Consider the following 12810-nt stretch of genomic DNA (forward strand, 5'->3'; position numbering starts at 1 on the left):
TAATATATTGAATTAATGTGTGAGCAAAAGAAATTACAGATTTAAGCAAAATAAATTATTTCTGGATGCTCATGGTGCATATGGCACTTTTTTACTCCCTTAGGAGTATCTAGCGCTAATGCTTTGCTGTATTCCAGTTTTGGTAGCTACAGTCCACCCACTTAAATCCCCCCTGGTGTATGTGTAGGCAACAGTATTCTCTAGTTTCTGCCACAAACTCTTACATGGTCTTCTCTGTGCTATTAATCAGCAGCTGCATTTCCCCTCCAGAGAGCCTACTCAGCACTGGACAAACTGAAATCTGGTATCCTATGTTATAGAAGCAACCAGCATTCTGTAGATAGTGATTTTAGTTCAAAAACAAGACATTTATTTTTTCCACTGAACATTTTTGACTGAGTAGTCAGTCAGTAGTGAATGTTACTTGACTTTTTCATGAAGCTTTTCCCTTCTGTCTTTCCTCATACATAATAGTGGCTAGCTGACCATGAGGGCCTTTGTCACTACAAATTTCTGATACAGTTGTTGTACACCATTCCCCCAGGTCAGAAGACACAAGCTAATGAGTAGAGGCTAATTGGTATGGCTTTGGCTACCTATGCAGATGTGTGCATGTATATATGTATATAGAGATGGAAAAGTTACATAATTCCACAACAACATAAAATGTCATTCCACGTTACCATTACTTGTCACCATGTTGAAGCTGGCAATTAAGATAGGAGTGTTGATGTTGAAGGGTACATGCATATTTGTTTTCTGGACCCTTTAATGACTGTGTTTTCTGCTGAGACAGCAGAGATGTAGATGGTAATTCCAGTAATGAAAAAATAGAGTTGTTTGAAAGTGCTCTCTAAGTATTTTTCCACCTCCATTAGATCATTTAGAATTTGAATTGAGTTCAACGTGCTCAACAGACAACCGTTGTTCTAGATTGGGCTAGAGAATATGAAAACTGATTAATTTATGCTTGATGTGAAAGGCCATTTGTTTTATAGTAGTTTTCATGTTTTGAATTTGAAACTGTGAAATAAAGAATTAAGTAATTTCACGTTTATGCTATAGCAATAATTTACCAAAGAAATTCTTGTGCAGTGAACCTTCTGAATAATGTTCTGATATTCTAATTTTACTTTGCCCATTTATGAAAGTCAAGAGCAATTTTACAGAAGATACAAACCTAGCTATAAAATAAATTACTTCAATTGCTAAATCCATCATTGTCCTCAAGCAGTCAAAAATGAGATTCTGTAATCCCAGTTTATTTTAGCATTCAGTGTTAATTATCATACATTTTATGAGTCCAACAGCATAAAAGATAGTCTCTCTCGATTCTTAACACATGACCCAGAAACTTTATCCTTCTTTATCTTTAGAGAAAAGGAGTAGAGCTGGATTAATTCCTCATCTAATTGCAGAGTTTGTGATGATAATCCTATTTTTTATCATTACTTTTAGATGTATCACTATACCTCTGACTGATTTTCAGGCTTTATATTAATTTCTTTAAGTTGATTTTTTTTTAACTGAAACTTGAACTTGCAGTCTTTAAATGAACAGATCTTCAAGAGGGATGCAGTGGTACCTTTTAATGAATGACATTCATTAACATGTAAAGACATTCATTGCTTTGCCATTATTGCCACTGCTATTGAAAAAAGATCATTTTATTCTCCTTTATTAAGTAGTAGTAATTCATTTTCGAGTAGCGAGACTTTAAATGTAATAGATTATCTCCACCTTTTTGTGATACTGCTGGCCAGTGCAGAAGTTAAACTGACATTTTTTTTCTTTTCTGGTTATCATTCCTATAGTGGTTGGCCAGACTGGTTAATGCAGGGACAAGGGGTGGCATGTACACCATGCAGAGAAGAAAACAGTGCTGTTCACAGCAGGTTTTCTCTTCCCATGACAACACTGAACAGTCTTCCAAGTATCTTAACAAGCAGACAGGACAGGATACCCATCCTCATCTCCTGGAATTTTTTTCTACCTCAGACAGACAGTGATCAAAAATCATGCTTGAATGCTTGACCCTAAGTGCCAGAAGTTGGGGGCAGTAGGGAAGCAGCCTGCCCCTGCACATTTCCTTTGGTGTGCTCCCCTGTTGTGCTCCCCTGTTTCCACTTCTGTTGGCACCAGCCAGTGCAGAACCAGCTGTGAGGTTCACCGTGTTTTTGTGTGTTTTATGTTTTTGGGAACCAGAGCTGCTCTGTGTGCAGCATGCAATGGGTTGAGTTCCTGGTTGGAAATTGCCAGTGTGTGGTAGTGGCAGTAAATAATTGCTGTGGTGTAGCCAGCACAAGAACTCCCACGGAATGGGAAGGTCACTGCACTGCAAAGTGATTTTCTAACTCGTCTCCTGAGGTGTGCTGCTTCGGGCTGCACTCACACCCCTGGAGTGCTCGGAGCCTTTCTCTCAGACTTGAAGGAAAATACTTAATTTGAGACAAGACTGAAGCTTTTAGTTTTGTTTTCTCCAATACTTTTTCTAGCTCTAAACCTGAGGGAAACTTCTCGGATTTCACTTTGTTTTTAGTCTCAATGATGAGGAGCAGCTTTGACCAGAAGCATTTGCATAGCTTGAGATTCTTTGAAAAGAGTACGTTTTGAAACTTGTATTCCTTTTGTCCCTTGCTCTCAGGATGGCCAGTCTGATATTTTGTACAAATTTTGGACTGCAGTAACCCAGACACTTTCCTCTCAGTTTCAGTCAGCAACAGACTGTAAGTATTCAGGATAAATTATTTGTAATGTGTTCTGTAACTATTTTGAATCTTGCTTTTCAGTAAGCCCTTTGCTTGGTATCTCCTCTACCAGAGCTATAGCAGTGGTTCACTGAGCACAAGGTCTGTGTGTTTAAAACTTCAGGGTTTGTAACCAGGCAGAATCCTCCTAAACTGTGGTTGAATTTTTAGAAAGAAATATTTTCTGTTTCATTAACTAGTTGTTACCTAATAAAAAAGTATTTTTCTGACTGAGTGGAGGTAAAAATGTTTGGAATGGTGCATTATACTTCCTAAAGCAAGTGGGTTTGCCAAATTCAAAATTAGTAATTTGATTTGAAAGCTAAATTTTTGGTCTTTTCTTTTTAAACATTGATTGGTTGTAAAATTCAGATTTCAGACATTTTTTGGCTACCGTTATAAACAGGATTTTAATTATTTCAAAATTGTCATATATAAATACAGATAAACAGCTGGTGTTCTGACTATACACTATTTTCTCTACATGTGTACTATGTAAATAACTGATACAATCAAGGAATATGAAATATTAATCATGTTAACATAAGACAGTTCTATTACCAGAACATGCTCATGCAGCATGCAGTTGGATCATAGGCAAGTTTGGTACTTTCACAAATATCTCTTTCACGTTTGCATAGAGTGTTTAAAGTTAATCTTTTGCACACAGAGGTGAAGTGAATAAGATGTGCATTTATCTTTGTAATCTTAGCTATTCCACTGGCCCCTCAAAATTTGGTCCTTCCAGGCTTTATAGCAGCAGTATAATTTTGAGGAACTAGCTGGCGGATTCATGTTCAGTGGTTGCTAAGTAACTAGATGATCCCAAAAGAAAATGTATGCATCTTGTGTTAAAACATATTAATTGTACTGTTGTTTGCCTTACTCACTGCTTTAAGAGCAGTATGTGCATATCTTGAGCCTCCTGTGTTCAAACTGAACATGTGGTACCTGCTCTCAGCACTCACATTTAAGATTGTAAAATTATGTCATCAGTTAATGGCACCATCACTACGGAACTGAGGGAACTCTTATATTTTGTCAGCTGTACTTTTTCTAACAGCTATTCAAAACTATTTTATTACTTACAATTTTTAATAATGTGTTTTATATAAACATTTATAGGGAGGTTTCAATGTGAATGATGTTTTTATTTTGCTGCAGCTGACTTTTGGGGAGAAAGAATTTTTCATTTAAGCAAGGCATCTACATGAAAATGTTCATTTTTAACGTAAATTTCTGGTGACTGAATCCACTGACATCAGTCAGATTCTGTATCATGTAGATCAGAGGAAGATAAGGTATCAGAAAAATAGTATAAAAATAGGGATTTATGGCAGTTTAAAAGGTTTGATATTAGGTCATGATCTGCTTTTGTGAGGTTGAGACCATCTTTGTAAACATAATTTCATGACCTAAAATAACTCTGGGTTTGAAAATAAATGTGAATCCTCCAGTATTCAGAATTATATATATGAGTTGAAAGCACAAGCTGGGTGAAATGGGGCAGATGTCTGGAACCTGAAAAACTTACAAATGAGTGGAACAGTGTTAATCTCCCAATGTAATGGGAAATCTATAGAGTATGAGTGATGTTAGATCAAGATTAACAGTTGCTAAAGCAGTTGTACATTTGTTTCATTTCCTGTTACTTGTGGCAAGCCTTTCAAGGCTGAAAATAATGCTGCTTTTTCTGCTGGCTTTGTCATTCTTTGACGAGTTTAGAATTGCATATTAAGTACCTTGTTTTAAGAAGTGTGCATAAAAGCATATGCTTCCCTCATCACATTTCTGAAGACTTTGGTTCATAGGAGTTAATTTTGTCTCTTTTAAATTGTTATCTACAAAGTTGCACACTTATCCTCCATCAAGATATTGTTAGCAAATCTCTAGATTTAGAGAGTTCTAATTACTCTTTGGCCTTAAATTAATGATAACAGTAATTATGTTTGATACCAAACATATATTGTACAAAATAAAGTGAGTTGTTTATATCCAGTCTTCCAATTGTGAGTTTTATACTAGTGCTTTACATCTTGTGAAGTGTGTTTAATGTTATAGTTATTTCACTTTGAAATGAATTATAAATATTACATTATTAATATTAAACTTAGGATAACATTGTGTAACATTTATGTGAATGCAAGGATAGAGGCTGTTTATAGGAATAAAAGAATTAGTTTGAACCTAGAATTAGTTTGTGTTGCTTACTGCTTTATTTTGCAGCCTCTATGTTTTTGAAACAAGCATTTGAAGGAGAATACCCTAAATTATTGAGGCTTTATAATGACTTGTGGAAACGCCTCCAACAATATAGTCAGAATATTCAGAGGAATTTTAACACAAGTGGAACTACTGATCTTTTTGCTGAACTACAACAAATGGAAGAAGATGCACAGGACATATTCATGCAAAAAAATGAAGATTACGAGTATGTATTGTGAACTGTAAGACTATAAAATATAAATCTTTGCACTCTGTAAAGAAAATGGAATTTTTTTTAAAACTTACTGTTATTCAAATTGTCAGTGCAGGGGAATTTTAAAGGCTTTTTTCCCCTTTTGCCGTTACTGCTCTAGCACTATTTTAAAGCTGTAGGCTTTTCATTAAGCTATGTATCTAACAGTGTTGGGTTGTATTGTCTTTCATGTAGTCTCTGACTTTTAAACAAGTTCTTTTTGTCTCTTTGGGTGAAAAAAATAGGAAAATTGTGAAAATTCAGTTTTGTATGCGTTGTGATTACAGCAGTAGCTTTCTCCTAATGACAATCACTTGAGTGTGACAAATGCTCAGTTATTATGATTCACAGTTTTTAGTTTATACATCATAGAGCAAACATGATCTAAGTGATATCAGAAAGACCAAACTGAAACAGGCTTATCAAGCCTATTAGGACTTACAGACTTATGTAAGATAAAATGAATATTTTATATGAGAATTATATTGACTTAAATATGTTCCTGAGCAGTCAGTGGAAGACTGAAGAATGCTTTTCATATGCATATGTTTAAAAAGCAGAAAGGAAAACCAGGTTCAGTATTGCAAAGTTTGTATGTCTGGAAAGATTTAATGCTATTGTGTATTTTAATTTAAGATGTAGTAACTTTTTCTTATATTCAAAGTCCAGAAAAGGCCTTGAAAGATTCACTGCAACAGTATGAAGCTGCCTATCTGTCAAAATCCTTATCTCGACTGTTTGACCCCATCAATCTTGTCTTTCCTCCTGGAGGTCGGAATCCTCCCTCTTCTGATGAGCTTGACAGCATCATTAAAACTATAGCCAGGTATGCACATATAAGGCATTGTAAATGTAATATTCAGTGTGTACTTTCTCATAAGTTACAGATTTAGAAAGGAGACTTCTTTAGCTGTAAAAGGTTGGTTATGCTTTAATTATAAAAGCGTGTTAGTGCAAAAGTCAGAAGATGGGATAGGATAGGATAGGATAGGATAGGATAGGATAGGATAGGATAGGATAGGATAGGATAAAATAGTGTAACACACAGCAGAACAGAACATTTCAGTTGGAAGGGACCTACAATGATAAATCCAGTCCAACTGCAGGAACACTTCAGAGCTGGCCAAAAGCTAAAATATGTTTAGGGCATTGTCCACATGCCTTTTATCTACTGATAGGCTTGGGGCATCAACCACCTCTCTAAGAAGCCTGTTCCAGGGTTTGACCACCCTCTTGTTAAGGAAATGATTCCTTAATGCTGAATTGGAACCATACCTCATGCAGCTTTGAACCATTCCCACACCTCCTCTCTGGATCCTGGGGAGGAGTGCACAGCACCTCCCTCTCCACTTCCCCTGCTTAGGAAGCTGTAGAGGCCAATGAGGCTGTCTCTCCTTTTCTCCAAACTAGACAAGGCCAAACCCTTTGCTGTCCCTCATAGGACATTCCTTCCAGTCCTTTCACTAGATCCGTTGTCCTCCTCGGGTAACACCACATTCTTCCTAAATTGTGGAACCTTGAGCTAGACATGGTGTTCAAGGTGAGGCCGCACCAACACTGAATATAGCAAGATAGGCACCTCTTTATTTAATTATTTATAATAAATAATATAAATTATTATTTATTGTCTTGATTTTGTTTTCTGGAATAAATGGAATTTTAATATAAGTTTTAATGTTTAAGCTCATAAAAGATTAAGAAGAGAAACTTTGCACATACTGTAAATGTCTGGTATGTTAATTATCCTGACTGTGTCAAAGGGAAGTGGTAGTTGCTTGGCTGGAAGTGATAATACCTGGTGTAAATACTTTGTTAGAGTAAAACAGCAAAATAATGAGTAAAGATGGCTATTCTAGGTAGAATTTGTAGAATGAGATACCTAAATTACCAATGATGCATTTTTCCTCATAAGGTTTTGGTAATGGCTATTCTGTTTAATAAAGTCTGAAAAAATATGGGCAGTATTCACAGTATGTCTGTGTGTATATAAAGTATTAAATATTGACATAGTACTTGTGACTAGGAGTTACAGATGCTCAGAACATGTCTGTTGGTGTGATGACTGATTCTGTTTTGTTCCTTGCAAAAGAGAAAGGAAAACAACATGAAAATGATGACATTTCAGCTGAGTTTTCCAGAGTGACCTTTAGCTAATAATGTTTGGGGCCATGGAGAGTTCTCAGGGAAGATTATTCTAAGTTGGGCCAAATGATTCTCCAGCTCTTGAGAGAGGTTAAACTCACCATTAGCAACATGACAGTTCTTGTGCTTGCCTGTCTTCAGCAGAGCAGTTTTGAATGCAGCCCCAACCGATGGAGATCTGGGGATGTGCATGAACAAAAAACACTGGAAGTGATTTAGAAGTCTTTTCCTTCTTCGTTTGTTCCCTGTCATTCCTTGGGGGCCTCTTTTACTATAAAGGATTGCCTGAAACACAGCCTATTAGTTGTGTCAAGCTAAGGCATCCCCTGGGTATTTCTGCACAGCTCATGTAATTCCAGAGTTGAATGACTGTGTATTCACCTGTAATGTTTGAAGGCTGCTGCCAAAGCTTGAATGTAGTTAATTGCTGTCAATATTTTTGAATGGCTTACTAATAGTGATTTCATACTGAAGTGTCATTCCTAAACCTTGCTCATTTTTACTAGAATAAGAACACTGCACATAAAATTCCCAAATGACTTGTTAAATTGTAAACTGAATTACTGTGCGTGGAAAGACTTGCTTGTATGTGTTACTCTCTTTAAATTGACGTGCCACGTAACTGTGCATTCATAGTTAATTCTTTATCGATTCAATACAGCTTTCAATACAGCACTATTTAGTTTTTAATTAAGATTTGTAATCTTTGTTTCCAGTGAGCTCAATGTGGCTGCTGTTGATCCAGACCTGAGTTTAGCTGTGGCCAAAAATGTGGCGAAGACCATTCAGCTTTACGGTGTAAAATCAGAGCAGCTTGTAAGTAATTTTAAATTTCGAAAAACGGATATTTTTTTCATGTACAGTGTACCTTTGTAGATTTAGAGCATAACAGTTGAGCAATCTAGATAGACAAAACCTTCCAGTTAGCTTTACATTGTATTTATGAACATTATCAGTTAAATTCTGCCTTTGGACAAATGTAGTCTACTGATAGCAGTAAAATTTATCTGTATAACTCCAAATTGAATTTGCCATATTAATTTTTAAAAACTCAGAATTGTCCCTGTCATTAAACAAAATCAAGACTGTTAAATTCAGTTCTTTATTAACCAACATATAATACTACATTACTTACATGATGCAGCATCTTTATGGTATTAAAATCTAGGCTATTCAAATATAATTTTTCACTACTTGGAAGAAATTTTGGGTATTTTTTTCCATATATTTATTATCTGACATATATTTAACTGACCTTTGATTTGTTTGCATTTGTCATATATTTCCAATCATTTACCATGCAGTGGTATCTAATGTCAACCTGAATAGAAGAAAGATCCCCAAAGCCTTATCCTTTTGGTAAGAGCCTTCAAAAAGCCTATGGATAGTACAGTGAATGTTGCCATCATAGGAAAATAAAATTCTGATGGACACTTTTGTCTTAAGGACTGTTGCTGCAAATATGGTAGTTTTCTTATGAAGAGATTAAAATAAATTTTTGCAATATACAGACTTACCAGAAATGACTAACTACTTGTATTTGTAAACAAGATTTTCACTTAATAAACAACATTAATTCTGACAGCAAACTCAGACTCCAGTAACATTCATTTACTATATGTTTTATTTAAAGAAAGATGCTTGCTAATATTTTTTGTACCAATTTTTTGTTTTGCTACAAAACGCTGCAATGATTTAGCTGGTATGGTTTCTGTTTATCTTTTAGATTTCTGCCGTCTCGGAATAGCTTTGAAAAAATTGAAATTCAGTAGCACATATTTTGTTTACCTTGTCTATTGGATGAATTGTGTCTGAAGTTTGCAGACTTGGTGTATGGAAAAGGAGCATAGGTGAAGCAGTCATGAAGGCCATAAAGAATATTTTAAATTTTAAAATAAAAACAAATGTTAGCATTATTTTGTTAGCTATTTAAAGCATGGTGCTTAAGTTGGGTCTGCTTTTAAAGATACCAAATCATGGCTTCATATTTTCAGAATGAAATTTGCTTATGACAGAAATGAGGATTTTTAGTAGAGTCATCATAGGTAAAAAAAATTCATTGTTGTCTATATGTCATGGAGTGTAGTGTCAAATAGTGGCATTCCACTGGAAAAAAAATAGACCTTTCAGCTGTAATTGTGAAAGTATCAGGGTTGTGCTCCTAATATCTGATAGAGTCTGCCAGTGGATTCTTTGGAAGTGAACGTTGTTTTGTGATCAGACTGCTGGGAAATTCTTAAGAAACCCTGAAAAAACCAAGATACCTAGAAATAAGCTGATAAATATATGATTTGTGGCTTTATGTTAGCTAACCTTAAAGTAAAAGAATGTACGAGGAAAGAGGGAATGTGAGCCCTTGAACTTCTTGAATTTGACAACTGAAAATGCATGCTTGAAACACTGAAAAGCTAAGTGATGGGATTAGCCAAGCTGGCAGGATGAACATCAATGTCCTTGAAGCACATACCTACAAATTAAGAATGTTGCACAGCTACCCTTTTTTAAAACTTCTTTCTTTCCTTGCTGATACACGTTACAAATTTAAAAACCAGAAGTGCTCAATGCAGTTGCCAAGATAAAGGTGTCAGAGTCATCTTTGAAGTGCTGAAATATCATTCCTAGCCTCCAGATGCCTCTCCAGCAGGGCATGGCTCTCCCATTTGTCCTGCACCATGCTTGCCAGCCCTCTGGATATAATCTGGAACAACTTAGCCTTTTTTTTTGGTGCCTATTTTTGGGCAGACAGATTGAGCCTGAAATGTGCACCACGTGTAGAAGAGGAGCTATATCAGACAGCACTGTTTCATTATGTTTTAGTGGTTTAGCCAAGAATGCAATCTTAATTCAATCTTGCAATCCAGCCTTCAACAATAGCTTGGAGTCAACAATAGTCGTCCTCTCCAAAGCTGAGCAGGGGACTGTGGGACATATCCGCTCAGATGCTTCATGTCTGATAGCTATAGTAGAGCAGTGCTAGAGATGGAGATTTAATTTCCTGGAGGAATTTGAAATTGAGTTCTCTTGCAAATTAAAAGTAAACAAAACCATCTCAGAATTCTCAGTGAATGAAGATGGGGGCAGGAAACTTTATAAAGTAATTAATATTTTTTTAATGTTGTAATATTACAGGTAGGTTTGAAAGGTGAAAAATTGAAATGTTCAGTTCTAAAAAGGTTGAGGCATTCTGCTGTTGATGTCAGGGTTTTTATTTACTCAGTTTCACAAAACAAGGAATTCACTGGGATTTCATTGCTGTTTCTCCAAGTATCCTTAGACAATTAACAAGAAAAATGTTACTCAACGTTCAAAGATACTGCCTTTGAATGAAAGCCGCATCTATCAGTCTGTACATGCACTCCTAAAGCAAAAACGACTAAGAAAAAAAAATTGTGTCTTCCTGTAAATCCAGAACTTGTGTTTGTGTTACTTGTGGCTATGTACCCTTTTCAGCTTTTCCCAAATCAAGAACTTGCTGCAGCTGAGACTTGTTCTTTTGTTAATTGGTTCAGTGAATATACCAGTGTCTGGAAGCAGCAGTATGTAGATACATTCTGCTGTTGGGTGAATCTTTAGTCAATCCCTTGCTGATGCTTGATGTAGTTGGTGTATGCCATGCAGCATTCAGAATTACTGTCCAAATTTCACTCAGTGTAATTGCAGATATTCTTACTATACAGAGCTTGAAGGGATAATTAGGCATTGCACTAGATTTTAAAAATATTTCTGTTAATTTAAGAGTATTAGCTTTCATCTTCACCACCCGTCCGTGTTTTGTGATGCTGAGAAAGGGTGCTTGGTACATCTTCTCTGTGCCATTATAATTTTGTTTCTTTTTCTTCATGTGTTCCTTAAAACAGATAGGCCAGACATCTTCATAATGATTGTAGACATCACCAGACTTCTGTTTAGTCACCATTTCCACATCATTCTCATTCCAGAGTGGAAAACATATTAACAAATCTGGTCATCATGTTTTGGATAAGAAGAAAATTTTCCTCTTCTGCATTTGCACCTTGTAATCCAGTGCATAGATTTTAAAAAAGAGATCTGTTTACCAAACCAGATTTTTTTTCACCGGCCACTTTTACTTGCAAGTGAGATGAAAAAGAACCCTAACGTTTCTACTCTATTCAGTTCCAGAGGAGTCATCCATTCCCATTTGCAAATACCTTTAATCATTTGTCTTGATTGACACATGCAACGTGTTGTGCTCTTGTTTAACTGGCCACATCAGGAAAATTAGCTCTTTCATCAAATACTTGTAATAAGTATAGTGAAGGGAAGAGATTTGTGAGAAAGCAGTGAGTTGCATTTCCTGAAAGCAAAAAAAAAAAATGTTGAGTGATTTGGGATGTTTATGAGAATCCATGCTCCTTAACAAAAGACAGGAGCTCATAAATCTTCTTCCTAGAGATATTTTTGCCTGTTTGTTTAACTGATAGTTGAGAAGTGTAAAAGAGAACTTAAAACTCACCAACACTTCTATTAAATGCCTTTGACATGGCAGCAGTAATTGTGTGACAGGATCCTCTAGTGCAGCGGTCTAAAAATTTTTGGTTATTCCTATCGGTATAAACTTTTTGAGCCTGCACCCTCATTAAATGTATACTTGTTTATTGATTAGTTTTATACATGTACTGTTGAAGTTCTGATATTTTTGTCATGCACTTCATTTTATCTTGCCTGATCCTTGTGGTGCATGTGTTCCACTTCAAAGACCACTGCCCTAGAGTAATACTCTGCAGTAATCTTCCGTAACAAGGGAACAGACTTGGTCTGTTAATTTTTGGAAAAGATGCCTCGTTGATTGCAGTATTTTAGATTCATGTTTGGTTTTGTTAATATTCTGCTTTATATCACATTTTTCATTTATTTATAGAAAAATTTAAAAGATGGTAGTCTAGTGATTGAAAGTGAAACAAAACTGTGTTTCCCTGTTGATTACCTGAAATTTTGTCATTTACTGAGCTGAATTTTGAATGCACTTGAAATGTTGTGGTTTCTCTTATAATTAAAAATCTCTATATTGCAACTTTGCAATCACTATATTTTTGTTTGCTGTTGATAGAGAAGTCATGAAACATTGAGGGTTAAAAGCTCTGGAAGTTTACAAGATATGTAATTTTGCCAACAAGCAGAAAAATAAGTTGCAAGATCCATTGTCCATATGGACTGAAGATGGAAGAGCACTCCTTGGTCCTCTAGTCTATTCCCTTCCCAGCACAGGACAGTTTGAAACAATATTTGTTGTTGGGGTTTTTGTTACATTCTTTCTGGTTTTAGAGTGATGATTTCAGTTACCTGAATGTAAGTACTGCATGTTCTCTTACTTTTGTGCTGTTTCTATTCAGCTTGTCATGTGGGTGGCTTGAAATACACTAACACACCCACCAAGTGCACATAGATGAAATGTGTTGTGCTGTGAACATGAAAATGCAGTTGTTTAGAGAAGGTGTGATTCTC

At 35.7% G+C, this 12810-nt stretch overlaps 1 protein-coding gene across 1 annotated transcript in view; it reads left to right on the forward strand.

Moving 5' to 3' along the window:
• COG5 (component of oligomeric golgi complex 5) overlaps window positions 1–12810 on the forward strand; it is a 176958-nt gene that overhangs the window by 127932 nt on the left and 36216 nt on the right. The window contains exons 11-14 of the mRNA XM_014868993.2: window positions 2645–2726; window positions 4974–5178; window positions 5870–6031; window positions 8064–8163. Coding sequence (XP_014724479.2) covers window positions 2645–2726; window positions 4974–5178; window positions 5870–6031; window positions 8064–8163 — 549 coding nt within the window. The remainder of the gene's footprint in view (window positions 1–2644; window positions 2727–4973; window positions 5179–5869; window positions 6032–8063; window positions 8164–12810) is intronic.

Source organism: Sturnus vulgaris, chromosome 5, assembly GCF_052056855.1.
Source record: "Sturnus vulgaris isolate bStuVul1 chromosome 5, bStuVul1.hap1, whole genome shotgun sequence".
Taxonomy (NCBI): domain Eukaryota; kingdom Metazoa; phylum Chordata; class Aves; order Passeriformes; family Sturnidae; genus Sturnus; species Sturnus vulgaris.